Below are 25,363 nucleotides of genomic sequence, written 5' to 3'. Positions count from 1 at the left end.
ACGGCTTACTAGAAACAACACGGTAATGTCGCCGAGCTAGTTGCTGAGTAAGACCATGCGGCCGAATGCAAACCAATAAAACCAGCGTGAGCGCTTGCAGTAACTGCAACAGAAAGTGCAAGGTGAGCAAGGTAAAAGGTGGAGTCCCTTTGAAGCTGCTTCATCTGCAGAAAGCAGCAAGACGTGGAAAGAAATTGAGGGAGGAAGACAGGAAATGGTGCAGATTGTTATTGTTTGAAGTACTTGCCGCTCCTTGCTGTTAATCTGCTTCTCGTCATCAACCTCGGTGATGCCATCTCCGAGAGCACATTGTGTTTTCTTTGAAATAAGAGCCTGCAAACTTGAAAGATAAGTGCATCACAGTTTTAATCACTAGCAAATCTTGATTTTTGAGGGTTGGTAGAAGCCCTTTTTATATATATATATATATATACACACACACACACACACACACACACACACACACGCTGTAAGAGCCCTTTAAATGTGGTTAAATCCCCCCATTGAGACACCACCTTCTGTTTCGACCACAGATAGGGGTTCCCACCAAGTGCAGGGCTGCATGTGACAGGAAGAGACAGCAAAGTGAAACAAAGTGAGGAAAACCAGAAACGATGGGTAGGTTTTTTTATTACTATTATTTCATACAGCTACATCTTTTGCTGTGTAGACAAAAACAACGAGGCTACTCGCAAACAAAATACACAAAGGAAACAACACAAATCTCTCTCATAATAATGTTCTGTTGAGATGAAGCTACTACAAGGACACACCCTGTCTTGTTCTTTCTAAATGAATCTGTGCAAATGATCCCACGAAGCGATCAGAAGTATCGCGGTATAGGATTCAGAACCCCCCTCTTCTTCCTGCGGTCCCCGGGCGCTCTGGGCTTGGTGTTCATGTAGTCGCTCTGGGAATCCGTCTCCCTCAACTTCAACTGGAAGGAGACACACGAAGACAAAGACGGATGAAGTATCAGCCGACGACGCCTGTAAGTGAAGACGGGGCTGTCGGCGAGGGCCCCAAAGCTTTCTGGCCCGACATCTATTTTCACCCCGAGAATAAATTAGAATTGCACTATTGGATAAATGCAATAGAAATACCAAAATGATCCCAGATCCCGGTATTAGGAGGGAAAACACAGAGAATATTATTATTAATAATAATAATAATAATAATAATAATAATAATATAGTAGCTGTAATAATAAAACGGGTAAACAAATTAAATAAATGTGTAAAAAAAGATTTGAATCAGGGAGATGTCAGAATATGTGACATGTTTTTTAAGTAGCTCTTAAGTAGCACCACGTTGTTCAATACTCGAGCCTGTCGCAGATGTATCGATATCAGTTTACATATTGGCCAACGTGAAAACCTTTTGCGGGAAAAGATCTCGGCAACGTCTCACCCAGCTGACGAAGGCAATGACGGTGACCGTTAGGCTGTAGGTGCTGAGAAATGCCACCACCAGCACCCAGATCCATGGGAATCTTTGTGTTGTATCTTCTGTCTTCACTTCATACTTAATGTTGTCATCCTCTATGCAGTGTTGTCCTACAGAGAGAAGGAAGAGTTTACTATACCGTACGTGTTCACGCACACAAAACCTCCACCTCTTAACAGTGTTTACCTTCTAAAACGACCAGGATCGGTTGAGTACTCCATTCAGTATGAAGGGGAGGAGGGAACGTGATGGTGACCCTACATCTGTACATGTCGAGGGTTCTGTCTGCTACTCCGGAAAGGATGAAGCCAACAAATTTATCCTCTTCGTTTTTGTCTGGTTTTATATCCAGCCTGGGCTTCTGCGATTGGCAGTGCGGTGAGGTCTTGCCATCGGAGCCCACACAGTGTTTGTAAAGCTCGTCCTTGCCCTTGAAGAGCGTAAAGGTCACGTCCCTGCCGGTCGCATTGGTCACATTGGGGCACGACACAAACACAGACATGCTGCCATTCGCAGGGATGCGGTAAATCTTCAGCAGCTCTGGAGACAAAACAAAAAAATGGGTGCAGTTGTATTTAGTGTCTCAATCACAGTATTTTGTAAGATCTCTGAATAAGTGTCACGCAGAATAACGCCCCGGGAAAATACTGCTTACGTGACTGTAAAGTGTCAAAAACATTGCGATTCCCGTGTCAGCAAGTTCGGACGTTTGTGTCTGTCTTGTCACCAGACTCGGTTGCAAAACGGCTTGGTTCCCCTCCAACACTCAAATTATTTGCATTTAATTCCCCCAAACCGAAATTCAGGCTTTGAAACTCGTCATTTCAGAGCAACTCCACTCCCACACAGAATATCTTTTTGACATGGGCATGTCTGAAGCACGTTTACCTTTTTCCACTGAGTTTCATATGAAAAACTGAACTTGCCGTCGGAGTGCTCGAGTCAGCAGCTGCCACTCACAAGGTTGCGGTTTATGGTTCCCGTTGCCATTTGTTGCATGAAGGTTTTACTGCGCTCTTATTCTGATATCTGATAAAAGCTGAGGAGACTGTAAGGATGATCTTAGGTACTAATCGCCAGATACAATTATAATAACTAAGAATATGTTCACTATAATTGTATTGACACCTTTTTCCACGTTTTATGTACTTATACTTCAACCTCGAGAGGAGTTAAATTACTGGGCCTGAATATCAGCCGATACCACATGTTATAAATATATTGCACTCTGACTTTACTGTACCACTATTAATAAAGGTGCTAACCTCAGTGTTTGCAAGTGAAACTAAGGTGTCCCACTGTCACGCATGTGCAAAAGTCTCAGGGATTGTCAATCAGAAATGGCTATTTACTGTTAAGTTAAATTAAATGTTTTTTTTGTTTTTTTTTCCCCTCCTAATTACTTGCCGTTAATGGACAGTAGTTGCAAACAAATTCACACGTCTCGTAACGTCAGCGTACGAATTATTACCAGCTTGATTTTTGGTTAAAGTAATTCAAATAAGTCTACAACTTACCGGCGCAAGTACCGTTGCTGCTCGACCGAGTGCCGCGAAAGAACCCGCAACCCAGCAGGATTACGAGCACCCAGCAGACGAGTCTCATCTTTCCCGCGGAGAGTGTGAACTTGCCTCCAGCAGAATGACGCCCTCGAGGCTTTCCCTCATCACCCCCCTCCCAAAAAAAAAAACAAAAAAACTTTGACCCCAAATTTACACAATCCGTACGTTTTGCAGAGAAATGCGAGCCGTTACTCTGCCAGCATCCACCCCGCTTCCATTCACGTACTCATTTACACGTCACGCATCACATCCTCGCTCGGCCTCCAGACTGAAGCACTCCCACCGCACCGCGGCGACTGAGCTTTTACGCGCACACGCCCGCGCACACGCGCACCTCTCTCTCTCTCTCTCTCTCTCTCTCTCTCTCTCTCTCTAGAGAGAGAGAGAGAGAGAGAGAGAGAAAACATCCTGTAACACATAACACCTCCTCTTCTGAAGTTTCCGCTCTCTCCCTGATTTTGGGGCCCTAACATTAGATAATGTGACACAACGATCCTGCTGTACACTTTGAACGTTTTTATTCCTCTTCCTCTGAAAGTTTCCGTGTCGTGCGATCAAACATCTTTTTGCGCACAAAAACATACAGAATCATTGTGAACACGTGTAAATATGTGTTTAGAGGATGCCGAGCTTTAGTAAAGTATGTTGGAAGCTGCTGCACATTTAAAGCTCTGTTATGCTGTTTCATTGTGTGGTTATGGGGGGAGACAAAGGGAGATGATGGGATGACTCGTTATAGCTTGACCAGAAAAAAAAAAAAAAAAAAAAAAGTTGCACCATTCTAGTATTTGTTTGCGAATGGGCTCTAGAAGATAGATTTTATGAGCTATACTTTTGCATTTGTTGCTCTGCAGATGTTTGAAAGGACTAGTGTTGCTGCCAAAGTTGGAGGTGGAGTGACCGAGAGTGCAACGACCCGACCTGCTGCGTACTGCGTGGGAACGTTCACTGGACACACTGAAAAACACCAACAGATGCTGAACCGACATTCGTGTCGTTGCAGGAAATGCTGACTGGTGGAGAAAATACATTCAGAAGAAGTTACTGTCTGGATACTGTGAGTCAGAGTAGCGCACAGGATCAAACAGTAGCACAGGTAAAGCACTCTGTCGGGACTCCGCTGTGCCGCATACTAGTTTTAAGGGGAGGTAACTATCCTCCATAGTTTATTACCGATACACTAGTTATAAATCTCTGATGGTGTCAATAATTCAAAGTAAGGGTAGATATTCATGTTGTAAATAATAGGCAATACACTTTTAGTCCACCAGATGGCAATGAATCATTTTATTCTGACTAGCCTGTTGATGACAGTAGTTTTCTATTATCACAAGTTGGAAAAAGTAGTTTTTCATCACAATTACATTTCATTTGCATCAGTGTTTCTCTTTGCTTCAGTGACTTTTTTTCCCGACTGAGCCTAAAGCAGGGATTAGAGACATGTAAAAGAGTAGAAAATATTTATTTTTGTGTGGCCACACATGGTGACAGATTCATGGGATTTTAAAGTGGGGATTAAAGCATTTTTTTTTTAATTTTTTTTTTTTTAAAGGTTGTGTGTGTTTGTAACTCGGCAAATGGATGAGGGTGGGGGAATTGGTGATTTTGTAATGCCGTGTGTCCATATGGATAACAATAATCTCCTAATCTGGAACATGCCCCTTTTGTCTGGTGGTGGTGGTATTTTTAGGTGAGCATCAAATGGAAGCAATGCAGTACTCCATATTTTAAGTGTATTGGAGTACATAGAAAAACTATATTATTATTATTAGTATTAGTATTATTATTAGTATTATTGTTGTCGTCAGACATCTTCCTTTTAGCTGGCTCATTCCTTATCCCGTGGTATCCAATATTTCCGACAGACCGTGAAGGCAGCGCTGGATCCTGGGCTGGACAGGAAACGACGGAGACGCGCAGCGTGTCTCCTCAGCAGCAGCTCCGGGAGAGAAGAATGGGAAAGGGAGCAGGGCCGTGTATGCAGACGAGGCAGCGTGTGAAAACACGAGGACAACTGTTAGTTTTTTAACCACATTGCTGTTTTTTTAAAGGCAGATCGTTCCGCTTACCGTACCAGGAGTTTTTCTTCTTGATTCCCCTGAGGACAGGGGTGTTTGCTCCCATTGGAAAACACAGCGGAGGAGAGGACCCGCTTTGTGAATCCAATTTTCCTGTAAGTGGATTTTTTTTTTTTTCCCTCTCTCTTCTATGTGTGTTTTGATTGTCTTTAGCCTTTTTGTCTTCTGTAGAAAAATCATAGAGAGAAAATGTCAAGCATAAGTAGGTTAAACATGAGTTTATTTGACCACACACTGTTGGAAGCCCATCCTAGACTGCGTCCTCGGGAGAGGAAACGGAGGAGTGGATGAGACTTGTTCAATCTAAACCATTAGGTATTTGGAAACAAGCCCGTGGTTGTGTTGTTGCCTCTTTGCTGAAGTGTTTGGGGTGGCAGGATGTCTGAATTGGGGGGGTTGTGTCCCCCCCCTCCCTATGCGGCCATTGAACAATCCCTTTCTTGGGGAGAAAGGGTGTGCAGCGTTTTGGGCCGACTGGGAAAAGCGCTTTCGTGGGAGTGCCAATTGAACATGACGATCCCATTGTTTTGATGTATTTGTTAGTTTTTGTTGCCAAAGACAAGCCCTGGGTCTCGATCGTGGACGTCTGGAGCGATTTCCAACCTAATTTTCCTCCTCTGCATCCAGCTGAACAGAAAGATGAGGGGCTAGTCTCCACCCTGTTTAGCGCAAGGAGGCTATCAGCTCCTGGTAATGGCCGCGCTAATGTTTATATAGTGCATTTACGAAACACCAGGTTTTATGTCTTTAACAACCTGTGAGACAAGCGGTAATTTATGTTCACGTGTCTGGGTTCACCTCACGATCAGCTGCCTCTTCACTGCGGCTCACGGTCACTGTTTTAATTCCCTTTGTTGGCCGACGCCGCCGGCTGCAGATTGGATAACATACAGCCAGTATGACCAGCGGCTTTAATGCACCTCAGCCCAAATCTTACAAGCAATGAAAGAAAAGTTAAAGGGGACCTATGGTAATCATTTTCAGGTTGTTTTTTGTTTTTTTTATATTCGTGAACTCTAAAATAGAAGCTTTGCATGATTAACAGTTCAAAAAAACTCTGTTTGTCTTCAATTGATCATTTATGCAGCCCATATTATCTGCTTGTTGTGAAACATAACAGTAGGCCTGCGTACCAATCTTTGATACTTTTATGGCACAGACCGAACTGGTTTAGTGCATGTTCAGAGCAGTCTAAAGCCCAAGCTTTTTTCTGAAAGCAAATTTTTTTATTTAAAAAAAAAAAAATGTTTTTAACACGTTTACATTATTATTTCTCGTCTTCACTGTGCTGATGCTTCGATGGAAGAATTAACTTTGAAATTCCACAACAAATGATTGTAAATGACTCTTAACAAACAGGCATCTCCACTGAGGTCAACCTTATGTTTCCCTCCCAGACATTAACACTGGAAAGATAATGACCCTTCATTGACTGGAAGGTTCAAATGTCATTTGTACAGAGGAGCTGCTGCTGCTGCTGCTGCTGCTGCCTGGCTTTTTGCCACACGGCCCCAGGTCGTCATCCAGTGAACATTTTATTTTTCTGTTATTTTCCCTCCCCAGGCCAGCAGAGGACAGTTTTTTTTTTTAAACTGTAATTCACGAGTTAACTCAACAAAACAAACAACATTTTCTCCAAAAGGAAGAAAAACAAAAAGCCACTAAGCAGCCACTTGGCCCAGCCTTCATTCCCCACAGTGGCATTATAATAGACCTTCTGTCCTGAAGGCACGCTTGATTTGCATCCACAAAGCACTAGACTCAAAGCGCATTATTCTGGGCATTGAGACAGTGCAGTGACAATGCGACCCATTCGCTTACGGTGCAGTTAATGGGTTGAAAATAACTGCTGGCCTTCTGGTTGCTCCCCCCTCGGGCAGATGCCTTTAAGCTTGCTGTGTTTCTTTTTCTTTTTTTTTTTGCGAGACAAAACTAGCCGCAGTTTGGAGTCAAATTTCAGTCAGTGTCTTGTCAGATACATAGAAGAGGACTGAAATGAATGATACCCCAAACACATCTGGAAAAGCCAGTGAAATATTCCTGCGGGCATTGTTAACCGTGGCTCTATGTGTTTTTCAGGACCTTTAATTGCCAGCTGGTTATGTAAAATGGAAGCACTGAAAAATATTTGCTCTCCTTTTGATGTTAGAAGCAACTCGTTTGTCTTATTCCAGGCCCGTTGGTGGAGAGTCCAACAGGATTATTGTAGTTTGCGTGCAGCAAAAAGAATAATTGTTGTTGACGGCATTGGTGCAAACTCGCAACTAAAACGCAACTCAGCATTTCATGTTTAGTATCACACGAGACATTTTACTCGGTAGACTTTTTAGTCGCAGTATTCAGGCTGTACGGTATACAGCTTAGTCATAAAAAAGACCAGTCACGGATTCAATTTCCAGTCAGGGAGGTAAAACATATGTTAGAAGGTACCGTGTCATTTTACTGCTCCCGTTTAAAAGCATATGGAAGGGTTTTCTTTTTTTCTTTCTTTTCATTTCTTTTTTACTGTCAGCCTTTTTTCTCCAGGCTATTGAAAAGAGAACCGAGGGAGAGATATTTTGCAAGAAACATCAGCTCCCAACAAAAGTACATAACCAGAAATAGGGTTGTTCTCGTTCATCCACGCTGTCTTGTTTTGCCAAAAGAGGGAAGAAAAAAAAACCAAAACAGCCTCAGAGGAGGCTGTTTTTTTTCTTTTTTTCTTCCCTCCATCCCTCTGCTCCTTTTCATCCTTGCTTGATTTCCTCGGGATGCAGCTGATTAGATGAGAAAAACAGTTGTCAAAGGAATTTGAGGCTTGAGGAATGATCCCCGGAGACGTTGGAGAGGAGAGATTTGAAGGCTATTCTCGGTTCGGTTGCGTGAGCATCTCCCGCGCGCCGGTCTGTCCGTCTGCCAGCACTTTGCCGGCTCTGTCGTACAAGTTGCGAGGGCCCCCCTGTCTTAACACCCATCCATCCATCCATCCAGACACGTCCCTGGGCACGAGACCGTCCCGACACAAAAGCTCCAAAGACGAGGCCCGAGGTGTGGTCGGGGGGGTGGTGGTGGTGGTGGTGATGCTGGTTGGTGTAAGTTTACCCAGGTCGGGTTACAGCCGGAGGTGTAGGTGGATGAAGGAGGGCAAGGGGCGGTGGAGGAGGATGGCACTTCAAACGCTGCATTCAGCTCACCCTAACGGAGAGCTGCAGGCGAAGCGTGTAACCGGATCTTTCCACGCCGTACCGTCGCTCGGGTTGGGGAGCGGAGTGTAAACTCGTTAAAGGCCACCAGCTGCATCAGGGCCGAGCCCCTCGATGCCAGACTAGATGCCTCGTTACGGGCGTGTTGTGGGAGTTGAAATGCAAGGGAAAGCGTGCGTGTTTCACTCCACCCGGGTGTGTCCCCCTGCTCGTCACAGGCGCATGGTGTCAGCCTCTGCTGGGCCTCGCACTGGTAACATTTTGCTGACCTTCGGTGGCAGCTGCCCCTGCCATTTGCAAACAAAGACAAATGGCTAACCAGCCCGCTTGTAGCGTGCAAAACCTCCCTTAGTCCACATATTGAGTTGCTCTTCCTGTTGCCCTTTCCTTACAGTATATACTTAGAAATTCGCTGTATGTCAGAGCCCTGTTTAGCAGGAAGTCAACTGTTTGTACAGCCTTTTCTTTTGTGATGATTGATTTCTGCTGTTTAAAAATGGAAAGTGATAATGATAAGGCTTTATAACCTTAAAAACAAAAAAAAACATGCACTTTTGCTACCTTGCAGCTCTGTCATCAATGCACCCCAACACTACAATACAGGAAGGGTTTTGATTTTGTATTAGCAGTGGCACGCAGTGACTTTAATGGGGTAAATGGGAGCAGATCAAAAGAATGCTAACATTTTGTTTTTATTCACTGTCTCACCTACGATAGATATATATGGACATTGCAGCCTGTACTCTGTACCACTGATTGGAGTAGGCAGAAGGAGGGCAACCGCCTCTCCTCCTCTTCTGCATTATCTTGGACACACACAGGCAATATTAAAGCAAACACACACAGCGCTGCGTAAAGACCGCTCCAAACGGCGAGGGTTGACCTACAATCTCTCTGCCATGTTGGTTCTTATATCTGTGCCAGTGGGTGAAAGCTGCATCTCGAGTTGGAAACATTTGTAGTTCGGGTCAGCCCTGCTGGGATTTATTTTGTTATTGGGGGGGAAAACCTACCCGCAGGTGCTTTTACGCGGCCGGATATGATATCGATCTCCTAGAAATGATTGTATCGAGAAATGTTGTGGTATTCCCTCACCCTTGTCCGCTGTCTTACATTACCCAGATTACCTCGCGACAACCGTCGGCGAACGGGTTTGCATCCGCGAGGTAGAGAGAGGGACTTTTAGAGAGGTGATAAAGCGATAGCGGCTACTATCAGAGGAGAAACTGACACCTCTCCTTCTTTCATGATGGATTTCTCCCTGTGCAATTGCCAGTCATCTGTAGAAAACTCAAAGGGCGGATTTCTTCTTTTCTTTTTTCATGTCACAAATAGGGCCTCGCAGCACCGTCTACACCACATAACCACCTCCGTCTGTCAGTCTTTATCTCCACACTGCTTCCTCCGTGACCTATTTTCCTCTCTTTTCCTCTGATCTGCTACAATACATGTTTAGCCTGTTTGTATTGTTCAGTCATTAATTGTCCCTTTTGTCGCTACCTCTTTCACCGTACAGTTTGTTTAAGCAGCTTAGGCAGCTATTAATCACTGTGACTTTGACAATGGCAGGTGGCTGATTCTCAACCCCGCTCCCTCCCCCCTCCTCTCCCCCCTACTGTATTGCAGATGGTCTGTTTCATTCACTGTTGCAGGAGTTCAGTCTTTGTCAGCTGAACGGCGCAGGTGACGGGAGATAAGGGGTCTTTTGTGAAGCGTACCGTCTCGATCGCAGCTCTCCGTCCCCGCCGCGCAGGCAGCGGGATCAACACCCGAGACCGTTCCCGCCTCGAGGGCCCCCCCTGCCGTGTTTTTGCGCGCCTATCTGCGAGTTTAAGTTTCGCGCGGTAATCACCCCGAACCCGATCTCGACATCCAAGGTCGGAAAGAGGGAATCTCATCCCGGTGGGAATTCTCAGCCGGAACTCCGGCCGCCGCATCGAATAGCATCGAGGGGAACTCGGAGCGGAGGAGGCGATTTATTTCTTTTTCCCTCCACCGCCAGCGGCCGGTGTAATCCGCGGCAAAGTCCGGTCGAAGCTCCGCCACAACAGACGTGAGACGGGTCGACGGACGGGGAGGGCTTTGGTCTGCGCTGGGACGGACAGCCTTTAGAGGTGGATAATGGATCTTTGACGCGGAGACGACACAGAATGCCGAAGGCTCGCAGAAGCGCTTCAGAGAGACTAGTATTAAAGCGCTCACTCGGAGGAACCATACGCGCGCCGCCTGGCCCGCTGCGTAGAAAATATATCACTGACTAGGGGTGATCTGTCTGCCGTAGGAATTACATATGGAAGTGGATTTATTTCGAGCTGCCCTCCGTATTGCCTTCGCGTGCACTTTTTTTTACAAGCTCAGTTGAATTATATTAAATGGCCGACGCTTTGCTGCAGATCTCGGCCGTGGGTTTCTTTACAGTCTGGGATAAACATCGACACAAGCGGCCCAGTCTGATCGAAGTTCACTCGGTTCTCATGAAACCGTGACGGCGAGATTGCGTGTCAGTGTGGGTTCGGTGTGTTTGTTTGCCTTTCGGCGGCCTTTGATAACGCGTACGTTACAGCTGAGTGTAGATCGGGTTTTCGACGAAGCAAAAGCGCCGCGCGCAAAACGCAAACAAATGAAGCTGCGGCGTTTCCCCTCACCCGGCTGTGAAATGCCTGCCTCCCGGGCTAAAATGTTTGGACGGCCTCTGCGTATAGGAGCGCGTGCTTGTACAGTTGCTTTCTAACCGTCGACCTCCGGGGTTACATTCCAGAGAAATCCGCCGAGGATTCAGTTTGATTCGCCACTTTGAAAACACTAACAATAGCAGCATTATGAGACTTATCAGGGAAAGTCAAGGATGTAGTCACGGCAAATGCAGCATTCCTTCGCGGTGTCTCCTCCGGGAGGTGGGGGTTAGCGTGGCATTGTGTCGGCGGTGCCACGTTTGGTCACGATGGCAGCGGCGTATGTCTGGGACAAACAAATAGCTCGCCTCGAATAGAAAGTAGATTCCAAACCTCAAGCGCGCGTCCTATTTAAGTTGTCGTCCTCTCGTACTGCAGCTCTCCTAAAAGTATTCCGCGACGCATTGAAAGCACAAAAAAAAAAAAAGTTCACGCGTACATTATCGAAAGTGTTTCTGTGCTCGGCGCGAGCCACAAACCAGCAGCGCTCTGAAAACTGGGGCTGAAAAGGCTTGTTTTGCCATTAAATATGCACTGAAGCCTAGTCCCCCCCCCCCTCCTCGGATCTTTTAACTACACTCTCATCATGAAAGTTGCCCCAGCTCACGTCTTTCAGAAAGTTAACTGCACCATCCAGGCGGTACTTAAGCGTCAAGGAAGGGAAACGCGAGGGGTTGGAAAGCCGCCCACTTTTGTCGCATCGCCTGCCGGTTGCACCCTGAGCCGAGAGCACACAGGTTTAGCCATTAACACCTCACTCGTGGAGGAACACCTGTGAGGAGGAGGAGGGTGAAAATGTGAGATGGTTTGAGGAAAGAAGTCAGAAGGAGGAGGGAGAGGTTTATGAGAACCTATAAAGTATTCCTCGGTGCAGCTGACGTCATATGAAATGCGAAGGCTTGGAAACACTGAGGTCATTCTTCGTTTTCCTTGCGTCCTCTGCCAAAGTCTGGGAGTCACACTCCCTCGCAGCACTTGGCTTCCATCTCGTGCTCCGCGTTGACCGGACAGGCTAACGTTGGCAGCCCGCTGCCCTATTTTTTTTTGTTTGTTTTCGCTTTACATCAGAGTTCACGTAGGACGCCGAAGGAACGTAAAGAGTTTCAGTCGGCGACCTACGACGCAACGAGAGAATCGAGCCGGCGGTCAGTGGACTGACACATTTTCACGAGAGAATCCCTTGACAGTTACTCAAACCCGCGAGCTTAATCTCACAAAATAGCGCTCTGTACGTACGTGCGCTTGTGTGTGACTGCCTCGTGCCAAATCCCATTCACTAATACCCCGGCAGCTCTACGAGGGAGCGCGAGCTCCTATTGACTGAGTCTCTGGGTTAAGTCGTGGCTGAGTAGCTCGCTAATCTCTCTCCGCTTCGCTGATTTTCACTCTCTAGCGATTCCAGATTATTTTTGGCCCACGTGCCACGCGGGCAACCCTACCCAGTGACCAAATCGTCATCCGCCCCACCCCGAGTTTGGCACCGTGACCGCCTTTCGGAGCCACGAGCAGGGTCAGGTCGCATATATTCAGTCAGTCATCCCCATCGAGAGATTATTCAAACAAAACAGCGGAATTGATAAATGAAATCTCGTTGTCTTTAAACTGATCTGAGCTGTGATCAAGCTGTGTTAATGATGAGGATTGAGGTAAATACTGATTTATTTTGCCGTTAGAAGGAAACGGTGCACAAACGCTTCGACACAAAGGTCTATTTTGATCCAACAGGTCCACGTGTGGAATCGCACCAGAGGCGTTTCATCGTGGAAGTCTGTATGCGTGTGTTGCATTAGCGAGTAAACTCCTGCCAGCCAGCGGGACCGCCGTCAGATCCCACTGGCCATCGTGGGAACATTCCTGACGCAGCATTATTCCATAATTCCCACCACGTGTGTTTTTTCCAGAGCCGAGCGCTCACCGTACGGACCGTGGCGAATCCCACTGAGGAGAGATCAGCGGCTCCTGTTAATCGCAGCCAGATGATGAACAGGCGTGTACGAGTGGGAATAAAAAAAAGAGTCCGTAAAGGGTCAGTTCAGTGACACCTGCACATCTGGCCTCCGTTTTCATGTTTTTGAATCTGTCGTTAAGCTCGTCCAAATACGTCCACTTCTGGCTCCAAAAAATGTACATGGCAACAGCCAAAATGCCAGACTGATGCAGTTTACGAAGCAATGGGCGAGTTGCCTCTCGGTCTACATCCTATGTTGAAATTTGGCGGGTTATATGAATGCGAAATTATTACTTTGGTAACATCTCACCATCTGTCACGCAGTGAAGTTGCATGTCGCACCTCGTTTGCTCCCAGCTTTGACGCAGGTGATTTCAGACTAACAATTTGAGATCTTTTGAAGGGAATTTTGTATCGACCTCCTGATGAGGTCAGGCAGCTCGCTGCGTGAAAGTGGCAGCAGTTGCTTCTTGGACTCCCACTTGACTTGGTACAAAACCGATACACCGATCAATACTAATGCGCCTTCCCAGCTCTGCGTCCGACTGACGGTTTACCTCGGTGCCCCGACGGGAACGCTGCCGGGGTCACCGCCGAGGCTTTTTCTTGTCTCGTTTGTGCTTTTTTGCGCCGGAATGATTGACAGCAGGCTTTTCTCTCCGTTTATAGGTTAGCGGGTGGTCGTATGTACGTCGTTGCGATCTAACAAGATCACGGATGAAGGATGAACAGATGCTGGGTTACGTGTTTACTTAATTTGATCATTTTAAGGCCCTTGTTTGTACTGTCGTCGCACTGGAGTAAGTGAGTTATTCCTTATTGTTATATTTTTCAACACAATTTAGCCGTCTAACTGTGACACAGAATGTAATGTAATAGCTCTGGGAATTGGTTTATCTTTATAATGAAAAAGTGGACATACATCTCCTCTAAATTATGTACGATCTTCTTAAAAAAAACAACATACAAGTGTCTTTTCCTAAAATGAGGTCAGTAAACTGCACATCAAAGACCGGCATATCTCGATAGTTAATCTCATAATTGTGGCCGTGAGGACCACGATGAAGTCACAGAATTTGCCAACGTACAATAGACCCAAGACCCACTGTATACTTGTATCGGGCCTTCGGCTCGCTGTACTTCCCCCATCCAACAATCCCGTCTTTATTTCCTGCCGTGACATCATCATCACCCCCGCTCGCTCGGAGCACTGCCCTCCTTTCCCACTTCCCGCCCGGACAGGAAATGAGCGGCTCCCAGAGGAGCGCCATTAATGGGTGGACAAGGACACACCTGTGTCCACTACACTGGACCCTGTGTTTCCCCTCGGCCTGTTATTAAAGCAGGGCACAGATCTAGGCCACGTAAAAAGTCTGTTGGAGCTAACTGTTGATACACAGGGCACCGTTTGGGGCAGTTGTGTTTTTTTTTTTTAAGTGCCCCAAGAGTCGCCTCAGCTTTTAATCAAGTGAAGATACTGTTTCCAGGGCTCCACAAACACTGTGCTGCGCACGCACGTGATATCTTTCACCGTTCTGACGACACAGTTCGGTCAGGACTCTGGAGTTGTTTAATTGAAGTCTTTTATAATGAATTCGCGTGAACTTTTGCTTCTCCGCACACCATTTACTCCTCGGTACGAGTCGGTCACGTTTGCGTGCGCATCTGTCGCCGGCCCCGCCTTTGTTTTCGGCACCGGCGGCAGCTGCCCGTCGGCCCCCGGTGCCGCCGTGACCGAAGCAACTGCGTTCCCTGCAGCTGCACGGGCCCATGTGTCGCCGCCACACCTGTTCAAATGGCCTCGTGCCGACGGAGCGATATCACACGCTAACTGTGTGCGAATCACTAGATGATGTGGGTGTTTGGGTGTGGGGCGTGCTGTAATCTGAGCAGGCCGCTTTTTTTTTTTTTCTTTTGTCCTAGACTCGCATGTAAGGACGCACACGCGAGACCTTTCTGACACTCTCTCCTTGTTACAAGGAGTGTGTTTGCTGTGAAAACACACTCGGAGGCGCGCGCTTTTTTTTTTTTTGCCAGGAGAGCGTGGGGGTCGGACGTGCTGCGCCCGAACAACAGTTGGTACGTAGAAAAACGAAGGAACAGCTGAGGCCAGCGGGAAAAGCTCCATAGTAGTTAGTCACAACATCAGCTGCCTCCCCTCTGACACCACGACAAAATCACAGCGTTGAAATTTCCTGTCCAGCTCAGCACGTTACAACCTGAATTATCTTTTTTCCAGCTAAACTGTGATTCAGCATTCAGATTATTTTTGATAAAATAGTCCACCGTGAGTCAGCTGTCGTTGAGGATTCGCTGACATGTCAAAAGCACTGTTTTGAGAACAGGTGGAGACCGGTGAGTCACCGTCGGTGTCAGAGTACCGAAAAGGTTTCTACTCTGACTCATGTGAAATTGTCAGCCTGTGGCGCTTGCCATGCTTATTAAGTCGACTTCGTGCGTGCCGGTGTGAGAGAGGCTTCGTAGCGGAGAAGCAGCTGAAATGTCACATTCTTAATCTAGCCGTAGCGATGAAGAGAATCCATAATGAAGAGGGGTAGCCGCGCTCGATTGCTTTCAGAGCTTTGCGATAAGTGTCTCTCTGGCTGCGCGTGTCATTTTTGTCTGTGCCTAGTTAAGACTCCGGCTCAGGCAGCCCTCCACAGTTAATCCCCTGCATTCTTGCGACAGTGAAATCGGTCCGCGCTCCTCCAGCTGCCGAGTCTCGCGATCCTCCCGCGGCGCAGCGAGAACAAACACCCATAAGTTTGCTATTTCACAGCTCACTCTAAATCGTATATCTAACAGTTTTTTTTTTTTCTTCCTCCCTGCTCTTTTCTAGGGGTTTAAAAAGCCCAGTCACGGCGCGGACTGGCGGTTTCATCTGACCTTTGACGTCAGTCGGAAGCAGGGAAAGCCATTTCAGAGGTAAGAGTTCCCGTGTGTGGTTCCATCTCGACTTTCTGCGGGTAATAAAGTCTGAGCAGAAGGAAAAAGGAAAATCTGCGTCGACACCCGTAAGCGCAAACATCACAAAGATTGTTTTTCTGACACGAGTTGTTCGGCCGCTGGGGAAGTTACACGTAAGGCTGTTCTTTGAATGCCAGTTTTATCGCCGTGCTTGACCGAGGCGTCCTATCATCTTTTTTTTTTAAGTAAGCGGAATCCCCTGTTGACAGATCTATGCGTGTGTTGTTTGTTGTAAAAGGAGTCAGGGCTGGAGGAGTGCGTTTCCCCCGAAAAGGCCTCGTTTCAGAAGGCCTTGTAAATCAAAGCCAAAATGAAAGAGAAGTCAGACCTCTGAGGATCTTGTCAGGGAAAAAGTCTTCCTCGCCAAGAGAGATAATTCTTGACTTAAGTGGAACCACGTGCGGCCGAACCGTGGCTGCGGTCGCTAGAAAGAGGACGCTCCTCACAGCGAGCTTTCATCTTCGTACTATCGCAGATCTGTGGTGAATTCGTAATTGCAAAAGTTTCTGCTCTTGTTTTTATACGAGACGCTGACTTCCTTTTTTTCTTTTCACAGATCAAGTCACTTCGGTGTCTCACTGTTTGTCAAACAGATCTGTTGTCAGGTAGCTGCCTTGGCTGCGTGACGACAACACGCATCGGAAATTTGTTCCTGTAACACAGTGGAGGGAAAACGACACAGTAGTGCACAAGACCGAGAATGCAAAATAGCAGCTTTATGAACAGAAGCAAAACGGAAGCAACTCCACAAATACATTGGCACACTGTCTGCTATTTTCCAGGATGTTTTTGTGTATGGAAATTCATTAGAAAAAGTAAAATGTTCGGGTGGCAGTCTGGTTGATGCTTCCAGACTGAGAGGCAGCAGGGCTGAAACATTGTCGGTACAGTCGTCTCCTTTATCTGGTCACGGTACGGTCTACGGGTTGTTTATATCATATTAAGAAGGAGAAATCTCTCACTTGCGCCTTTTCCTAATTCATAACTCAACGTGACTTTTCCATTTTGTCCCAGTAGGGAATGAATACAGTGTTCTTATTCTTCACGTTATAAAAGTTATAGACCTTCACGTCCGGTATTTAAAAATGAAAAACGTGGATGTGGATGGACAAAGGTTCAGGCTCCTACTGGATCATTTTAATGTCGGAAAACAAACTTGTAACGGGTAAAAAAAAAGAAAGAAAAGGAAGCTGGAGATGAAGTCTGGGGCTTTAATGAGGAAGTCTGCTCCCCTGGACTTCAACGGTTCCAGGAAGTGAAGTCGCACGTGTCACTGAGGTTTATAGCTGCGTGCGCGCGTCATGTGTTTCGAGGCGGGGTTGTCGCGGGTGGAGACGGCCGCTCACGCTCAGCTGTCAGCGTCCGTCTCGTACTGTGCGCTGTGACGTGGTTGTCACGGCAACCGCTTCATTCGTGCACCGGGCACTCCTTAAGACGGACTGACCTTGAAATGATCTCTGCCGCTTGTCCCTGAAGATGTGACCGTTGGGAAATGAAAAAAATATGTGGACAGCAGCAATGCTGGCAGCAGGAAGCAGACTGGCACACACACACACACACACACACACACACACACACACACACACACACACACACACACACACACACACACACACACACACACACACGAGCTGCAGGGGTTATGCGCAGAAGGGCAGAGCTCAAGGGGAGATGGGAAACTAAGCTAACAGAAGAAGACGTCCCCGGCTGCTCGTGGCGTGCGTGCAGACGTTGGAGTCTTCCTCTTTTGCCTTTACGCGCAGCCCGTTGCACACGACTGGCTGGTTGCGGCGTTGTTCGCAGCGCAGCCATCCATGCGTACGGTTTGGCACGTGTAGCTCGTGCAGTAAGTCACACCGACAGTGTTTTGTATTCCCTGACAGGTGGCAGATGTAAACCGCCTTTTCAGCCTGACCAAGTAAAAATAGGAAGACCTTTTGGCTCAAAATGATTTCATTTATCTGCAGTAGATGATTTGATTGCATGAATTTACGTCAACAAGCTTGCGGCATGCTTTAATTTCCACTCGAGAGTGAGCAGTCTGGAATTATTTGCAGGGCATATGCAGCTCTTTAAAGGTTAAGTCCCTCAAAAATGCCTTTTGAATACGTCAAAAAGTCTTACATTTTTTTTCCTTTTCCCTGCTGCAATGAGGCTGCCAGGAGATGTTAATGACCTCTAAAATTAAATTTGGATTGTTTGAACAGTAGATTTTGTGCAGAGGAGGCAGGAGTCCGCCCCGTACGGCCTGTTTTAGCAAAAAATTTACTTAAATGAATTGATCGTTTTGCATTTTTAAATCCATTTTGTGGCTCTCATCCAGGTCCAGGCCAAGCTGATTTAATGAATTAGGCGTCATTGTTGTATAATTAATAATTCTAGGCTTTTATGTTCCAACTGGTTTTCCATCATCCATTCGTACTTTGTCACTCATAATTGTGTATTAAAGTCTTACATCAAACTAAGCGGCGAAGTCTGCTGAGAGCCTGTTTCAAAGTGACGCAGATATCGATGGTTTCACGATACAACAAAACCCCATTTATCTCTAAATGATGAAGTTACAGCAGCTTCACGTTTACATCTGACCACGCGCAAAATATAGGTTTGAATTACGATGCGGCAAACTTCAGTTTAACAAAACACAAGAAGAGACACTCTGCAGAGGAATTACTGCCCGACATCGCAGCTCCTCTAGCTTTGCAATTTAACAGATCAGATGCACTCTCATCCTTTTTTCTTTCTTTTTTTTTTTTTTTTGTTCTTCTCAGGAGTCAGCCTCTGTTGTCGGCTGCTGCAGTGCTGCATCATGTTTAAAAGTTAGTGTGGGTGTGTGTGAGCCCATTGCAGCAGACCACCTGAGCTCGTGCGTGCGTGCGTGTAACCTGAACTCTTGAGGGGAATGGACAAGACAATTGATTTCACATTTGGACTGCTGTCCTGGAGGGAAGCTGATACATCCTCTGTGTGTGTGTGTGTAGGATAGAGACACGCACGCACGCACACACAGCACAGATCCCTTGTTTGTTTTTTCTAATTTTTATATTACCACATCATGCAATATTGATAAATTATGGGGACCCAGGGAAACGGATGCGATATGATGACAGCGATATTTTAGTCGTTACTGAGAATCACAATGGAGCCTTTTGATAGCCGCGTGTCTGTCCGCGAAGCACGCCAACGCCGACATGTGTGCATGTGTGTTGCCATGGCAACAGCCATTCGCAGAGATGCAGGGCAGCTTCGGTTTGGCTCGCTCTGATATTAGTGAGCTATCGAGTCCTCACACCTACCGCCCACCAGTGTGTGTGTGTGTGTGTGTGTGACGATGCATTTTCACACTCGCTGCTTTTCCTTTCTCCGTGCTCCCCCCCTCCCCCACACGCACACACACACCATGACTCCCTCTCCATCTGTCTGCTCCCGACATCCTCCCCATCTTTCTCCTCTCTCTGTCCCCCATCTCTTCCCCTGCTCCTCCCTCCTAATTGGCTGTATAAGCCGGAGAGCCTTACTGTGTCACGCTGTGCTCGAGTGAGCCCGAATGTGTTTGCGGATCCGTATGTGTGTCTCTGCTCGCAGGCTGTTGCTCGCGCTCGACTAATGACACTGGAGCTGTTGTTTCGGACATCGGTCCCTCCCCTTCATCCACAACCTAATAGCTGGCTGTGTTGCTCCATTATTGTACCCATCCATCTCCGCTCGCCTCTTTGTCCCCCTGCGGTCCTTCCGCCGTGGCGCTCTCTGCTCTTTTATGTGATGTATGACACTTTTTTTTTTTTTTTTTTAATCCATGCTTTGCTGTCCACATTTCCATAAAAGCTGCCTTGTGTTCGGTGTAGCAGGTGGGAGGTGTTGTTGTAACAATAATAAAAAAAAAATAGAACGCTGCAGGAATCAGGACGACTCATGAAAAATAAGGCTGTATTAACGACAGCGCCGTAGATCGTACTGTACGTCCACGTCGGAGGTGTAGTCATCTGCAGGAGGTGGTGCATGTGCATTGAAAGTGCCATGCAGCACATTTTCTGGTTGCAGAGAGAGAGAGAGAGATAGAGAGAGCGAGATAGAGAGAGAGAGAGAGAGAGAGAGCGAGATAGATAGAGAGAGAGAGAGAGAGAGAGAGGGGCTGTTCCTCACCCGTACTGTGTCTGTGATCCTGTAATCATCTCGTCACAAGCCTGCTTTCTTTAACCATTTAAAGCTGCATCCACCCAACATTTCTCGTTCATCCAGGGCAAACACGCGCAGAGTATCGTGTCCCTTTTGAGTCAGACATCGGTGGCCGCTGCAGGCCAGCCGAGGTTGACAAACCAACCCCACCTACTCGGACTTTGGACGGTGGCCGACTCGCCGCTCCCTTGTTCAAAGAGTCCTTTTAATGGCACCGCCAGCTACAGCTCTTAGCCACTTTCCTCTTTTTACTTTTAACTTGCACGATGTCCATGTGAAGCGGCGACGTTGGTTTTCTGCTCTCTTGGTCAGTTTTTAAAGGGAGTCCAACATGAGGAAAAAAAAAAAAAAGGAAAAAGAAAAGGGGCGAGCCAAGACGAGGGAATTATTACACGCTCGCACGTTTATGATGAGATTGTATCTGCTTCATATCTCAAAGGCAGTGACACCAAGCAGGCTTTGTTCCGGCCGCGCACAAGATTACAAGACGCAGTCCGAAGCGCACACATGATCTCGGTACAATACGTTGACACTTGAAGTGTTTTATTGCTTCGAGTACGTGGGCCGCGCGAGCTGCGACAACAACGAGACGCGTGTACGTGTAAGAGGTTAGTCACAGTCTGTCAGGCTGGAAGGGCGGTCGGTACCAGATGACGGGCTTAATCATTGTTTGTTAAGATTATTAATAGATGTAGTTTCAGGAACAAGGAAGTTATTTGTGTTTATATTTACATGTCTTCATACACAACAGTGCTGAATTACAAAGGTATTCTGTGGCTCGGGTGTTCGCAGTAGGGTTTCCCACCTTGTGAGCACCGTGAATTGAAAAAAAGACCCTTCAAACATGCCACTTCCTCTCCCGTCGTGCACGTGCAGCGTTGGCCTTTTTGTCACACGGGACTTAATGAGCAGCGTTCCCCTCCCGGAGCCCGGTGCGTGACTGCGTTTGGAGCTATTCCTAGCCTCGGGTACGCTGAATGTTTTACCTGTTTGAGCTCCGTCCGCATCCGTGCCCGTATCGACTCTTCGTCAGCGGGATCGTTTGCGTCTCGACGATTCCTTTTCTCCATTTGCAGCCGTAAACCGCAGCAGCGTATTCACGCCTCGCACAAGCTCACCGAGTTTCTGTGACCGCCCTGCTGATTTCTAGCCTTGCGCCTTCTCGTGTCTTCTCCGCTCTGTTTCTTCTCAGTTTTGGCTCAGTTTGATGGGAAGAAATGATGTGTTGAGAGTATTTTTAGCTGCGAGGTGTCAGACACTCGCTATTAGAATATTTTTGTGAAGATAATTGGAGAGGAGAGCGAAATAGCTGTGAGGACGAAGTGGCTTTGGAAGTCGGTGCGTGCGATTCACTGTTTTTTTCCGAGGCGGAGACGATGAGAGCCAAAGGACTCGTGCCCGGTTTTATTACCCAACGCAGTCCTCTCTGCCACCGTACACACAGAAAAATGTGGCGAGGTGGAATATGTTGGTCCAAAAATAGTGTATTTAGAAGCACTCGATGGAAACATGTACGCAATCATCATCGCAGCAGGAGCATCTGGCCACAATAGTGTTTACACAGCTCCGGTCATATTCCACATCCCGGCCCTGCTGTTTCCTGTGCGACTGAAATATGAAAGGACTTATTTGTATCTCAAATGCTAAGCTTAGTCTCCACCTCACATTTGAATGAGAGGTGGAGACGGGGCAGGTGGTGCTGAAGCTGTCAGTGACGGGTATTGCAGTCTGGGCCCATTTTCCTTTCTCTTGTACGCGCGAGTTTTTTTTTTTTTTTTTGGGCCGTTTGTGTTTATTGTTACAAAGTCAGTGCGAGTCCAGCAAACACGTTACAAAAGGCAACGGCGATAAGGCAAAGGAAAGATTACCGTCTGCAGAAATATGAGTTTAGAAAGTGCTCTTTCGCCCCGGACGGACACGCGAATGATCACAAACGACGCCCGTCCGCCGTCACGGTGACTGAGAGGCAAGTCGTATACTCGTCAGCTACCCGAGACACTCATCTGGCTCGTGTGCTGTAAAAAGTTGTTGTTCTTCTGTCCCAGATGCAGTTTAATGTGAACCAAATGGAGAAACATCCCCGTCATGCAAACTGGGTTAAGAAGAAGCCAACCGTGGAGACCTAATCTGACCTATCACGGCATTTCACGCTCTCCCTCTCTTTCTAACACACTTTCTTTCTTTCTGTACGGCAGCCTTTTCCATTTTCCTCTTTTCCTTTTTTTTTGTCTAAAGACATAAAAGAGCAACAAGGTCTGAGATCTCTTCTCTGTCTTCTCACAGACTTCCTCTTGGTTCTCTGGTTATTTCCCACGCCACAGATGTTAAGGAGCACACCAGGCCACAGAAGTGAAGTTGATCCTAAACATTTACAATAGATGAAAGCCAGAGAATGTATTTCCACCTAAAGGGATTAATAATGTTCCTTTTCGTAACCTCGGATGTTTGACGAGACTTGTCCGCACCGCAGTTTGGAGCGACTCCATTTGTGTGCCACATTTGGTGTGAAAATAGCCCACCGGCAGCGTCTGTCATTCCAAGTCACGTGACCTAAAGCGGGACGAGAAGTCAGCAAGTTCACTGGCGTTTCTTTGCCTCGAGTCAAGGCGCTCTTTTCTCACTCATTAACCTACTTTCTACCAGCTCAACAACAGTCGTATCGAAATCAGATTAGGCCCGATACATCTGGAGGCGGTCGGTTGAGCAAAAACCTGCCACTTTAAAACACAGTGCCAAATTTTTCATCAATATTTAATACTGTTGCAAGTATGAAAAAACTATTGCAGACAGTTCTCGTCTTCATACCGCTCCATTTTTTCAATCCTCTCGATACTCTCTGATCTGAATGACTCGGTCTAAAGATAGACATGTCTTCCTCCTCCCCCTCCCCCTCTTCAACCTCCTCAGCACCGGATGCTTGCTATACTTTCTCTCATATGTAGTTTTCCCCAGTGGCCCCCCTCCCTTTTTACTCTTCATCTCTTTCTGCCATGTATTGCAGCATCGGCGAGAACCGCAAGTTTTTCCGTGGACCAAAAAAAAAAGAAAAGAAGAAGCCCGATGGGAAGACCTTTGACCTTTCACCCCTAGACCTCTGAGCCACCCGGCAGTCACGGGAGACAGATGAGTGGGGGTCATGCTCGGACAAAAAAAGAAGGAGCGTGCAGTATCGGGAGGGCAAAAAGGGCCCGGGCCGGTGTTCGGTTTGCGATGATGCTTGCGGGAGTGCATTTGCACACGGCTTCCCTCCTCCCCTTCCCTGTGTCTCTCCCAGGTCACGCTCCGTAAGCTTAAAAGCAGGGCCTCAGGTGGTAATTCACTTAAACCTGCAGCAGCATATGCTCCTGTCGACGCTGCGATTCCATTAGGATGACCACAGCGGCTATTTCCAAAAGGGCTGCTTGTTTTTGGCTCCAGTTTCATATCTACTATTCACTATATCACTATTCAGTGCATCTAGACTGAATAGGTACCTGTAGCATATGTATATTAGTCCAAGTGCTTGTATGTGTGTGTGTTGTGAAGCGTCCCCCCCCCCAGGCTGATTGCTGTTTAAACACAGCTATTAAAAGTGTCCTGCAGTGTGACTCACTTGGGTATTTACATATGGCTCATTTCCTCTTTCCGGCCATGATGTCATGCCGCAGAGAGGGGTTACAATCACCTATTTTCATAGCGGGGGAACCCACAAAACGGATGTTTGCGTGTGACCACATATTAAGCCAAGTAGACCGGTGATTATTCTTCAAATGGTTGGTGGCACCATGTCACTTAGATTCAGGAAAACGGCTGTATTCCCGGGTCCCCCCTAAACGACGCAGTAGATGAGTCCGGATCTCTCTTTTAGCGCCCCGAAGGCCTCCTCCCGCCCTCCCAGTAAGCGGTCTGGACAAACTGAGGGACAGCTGGAGTTTCCTGCCAACAAACGGGGCCACGAGGGAAATTAGGAATCCTGCACATCCGGGCTATTTTCCGTTCCGACTCCCACACGCGACCGCGAGTGCACGGACATAATTTTGTACACATTTTGGTTGTTTTTGTTTACGTATTTAGATGCCCACGTCCCTCGGCAAGGTGGCCGAAGCAGGAATCTGTCTTATCGACGCCGTAGTACACGCACGCTAGGTGAGGGAGTGTATTTATTTTATTGTACGTGCACTGTACATACACTGACTTTAAGGAGTAAACACGAGTGCTGCCTGGAATGCAACAAGTGCCCCTCAGCTGCCTCGCGTTCCCGTTTGCTTTGCCAAACGCCGCCTCCTGTTAGTGCCTTTCACCCACCGCCTGATTTATTTCCTGCTTTTATCACATTCTGTAACAACAGAGCACGACTTTCAAATTGCGTCTCGAGTATGCAGCAGCACCACCACCATGAGGCACAGACACACAAAAGTCCCTTGTGTACACACACACATTGAGTCACACGCAGACATTTTACTGGATCAAAAGAAACAGGGGTCATCGGAGGGGTTAATCCCGGTTTGGAACAGTCCCCACCAGTGACTGACACCACAAAGCGTGGATAACAGGAGGGAATGACACCCTCTGAAAACATCAATGGGATTACAAGAGGAATATTCCATCTGACTGGACTGTAATGGGGGCACCAGACTGTACCAAGACAATGGCACTCTTCAGGGGAAGGCTTGTCAAGTTGCCCTGTCCTACGTAGTTTATTTACTGTCCAGTGCAACATGACTTTGGTGTAATAAACGTCTCCGTGTGTGTTGAGATGGAAGGGTGCGATGAGAAAGCGCGCACGCCGCACTTCCTCCGGCACCTGACCAGGCGTCACAGACGTGACTCTCCCCGTGCTTTTCCTTCCACTTGACAAATGTATCACCAGATTAGATAACATTCTTCCTCAGATGCAGGCTGGCATTTGTGTTTTTTTTTTCTTCCTTCCCCAAGGTTGGGTAACATCAGATTGTCTCAACTGTATAACTGCCCAGCTGTCACACAAATAAATGAAAGAAAAAAAACAGGGAAGGACTTCGGCTCACGTTAAAGCTGCACGGTGTTGAATGGAGGCAATTTTTCTTTCACTCTACTCGATTTCATTTTAATTTAGCATTTTGTCTACCGTAAAATGTCCCAGTATGTACCGACAAGGGTAAGGCAGCTCGCTCGTGTAACGTATACGCAGGTTACAAAGCGGTTTCTGAAATGGAAAGCATACACATGTTGACTGTAGATCCTTTGATGGTTTGATTTTTGGACATTACTAACCATTTTATTCTACCTTTTTCTGACTCCGTCTGACTTGTTCTCTAGCATTGCTAGATATGAACCGCAGGGCTGAGCCAAACAGCTGCGCAACTTTCCTTTCTAT

The 25,363-nt window shown here is 47.1% G+C and overlaps 2 protein-coding genes across 4 annotated transcripts in view; one reads left to right on the top strand and one right to left on the bottom strand.

Annotated features, from left to right (window-relative positions):
* Positions 1-610: 610 nt before the first annotated feature.
* On the bottom strand, positions 611-3,303 carry LOC138208517 (T-cell-specific surface glycoprotein CD28). The gene is made up of 4 exons (XM_069166446.1): positions 2,964-3,303; positions 1,633-1,986; positions 1,411-1,556; positions 611-937 (listed from the first exon to the last, which is right to left on the bottom strand). The coding sequence occupies exons 1-4, from the start codon at positions 3,049-3,051 to the stop codon at positions 824-826; spliced, it is 702 nt and encodes a 233-aa protein (XP_069022547.1). The 5' UTR covers positions 3,052-3,303; the 3' UTR covers positions 611-823.
* A 533-nt stretch (positions 3,304-3,836) lies between these two features.
* raph1b (Ras association (RalGDS/AF-6) and pleckstrin homology domains 1b) overlaps positions 3,837-25,363 on the top strand; it is a 38,011-nt gene continuing 16,484 nt past the window's right edge. The window contains exons 1-3 of one of the 3 annotated variants that reach the window (XM_069166266.1): positions 3,837-4,104; positions 4,874-5,181; positions 15,728-15,813. The gene's annotated coding sequence lies outside the window, so the exon portion shown is untranslated. Of the gene's footprint in view, positions 4,105-4,873; positions 5,182-5,628; positions 5,777-15,727; positions 15,814-25,363 lie in introns of those variants that run through there. The other 2 variants (XM_069166268.1, XM_069166267.1) reach the window with 2 other exon arrangements.

This window comes from Embiotoca jacksoni, unplaced genomic scaffold (assembly GCF_022577435.1).
Source record: "Embiotoca jacksoni isolate LCO1_2020_lvr unplaced genomic scaffold, fEmbJac1.0.p SCAF_38, whole genome shotgun sequence".
Classification (NCBI taxonomy): domain Eukaryota; kingdom Metazoa; phylum Chordata; class Actinopteri; family Embiotocidae; genus Embiotoca; species Embiotoca jacksoni.
Note: the sequence above shows the minus strand (reverse complement) of the source record. Positions and strands in the feature narration are given on the sequence as shown.

Coding starts and splice junctions, on each gene's coding strand:
- LOC138208517 (XM_069166446.1), bottom strand. CDS start 3,051: ATGAGACTCGTCTGCTGGGTGCTCGTAATCCTGCTGGGTTGCGGGTTC. Junction 1,987..2,963: donor CAGCAACGGTACTTGCGCCG/GTAAGTTGTAGA, acceptor TTTTGTCTCCAG/AGCTGCTGAAGATTTACCGC. Junction 1,557..1,632: donor GATCCTGGTCGTTTTAGAAG/GTAAACACTGTT, acceptor TTCTCTCTGTAG/GACAACACTGCATAGAGGAT.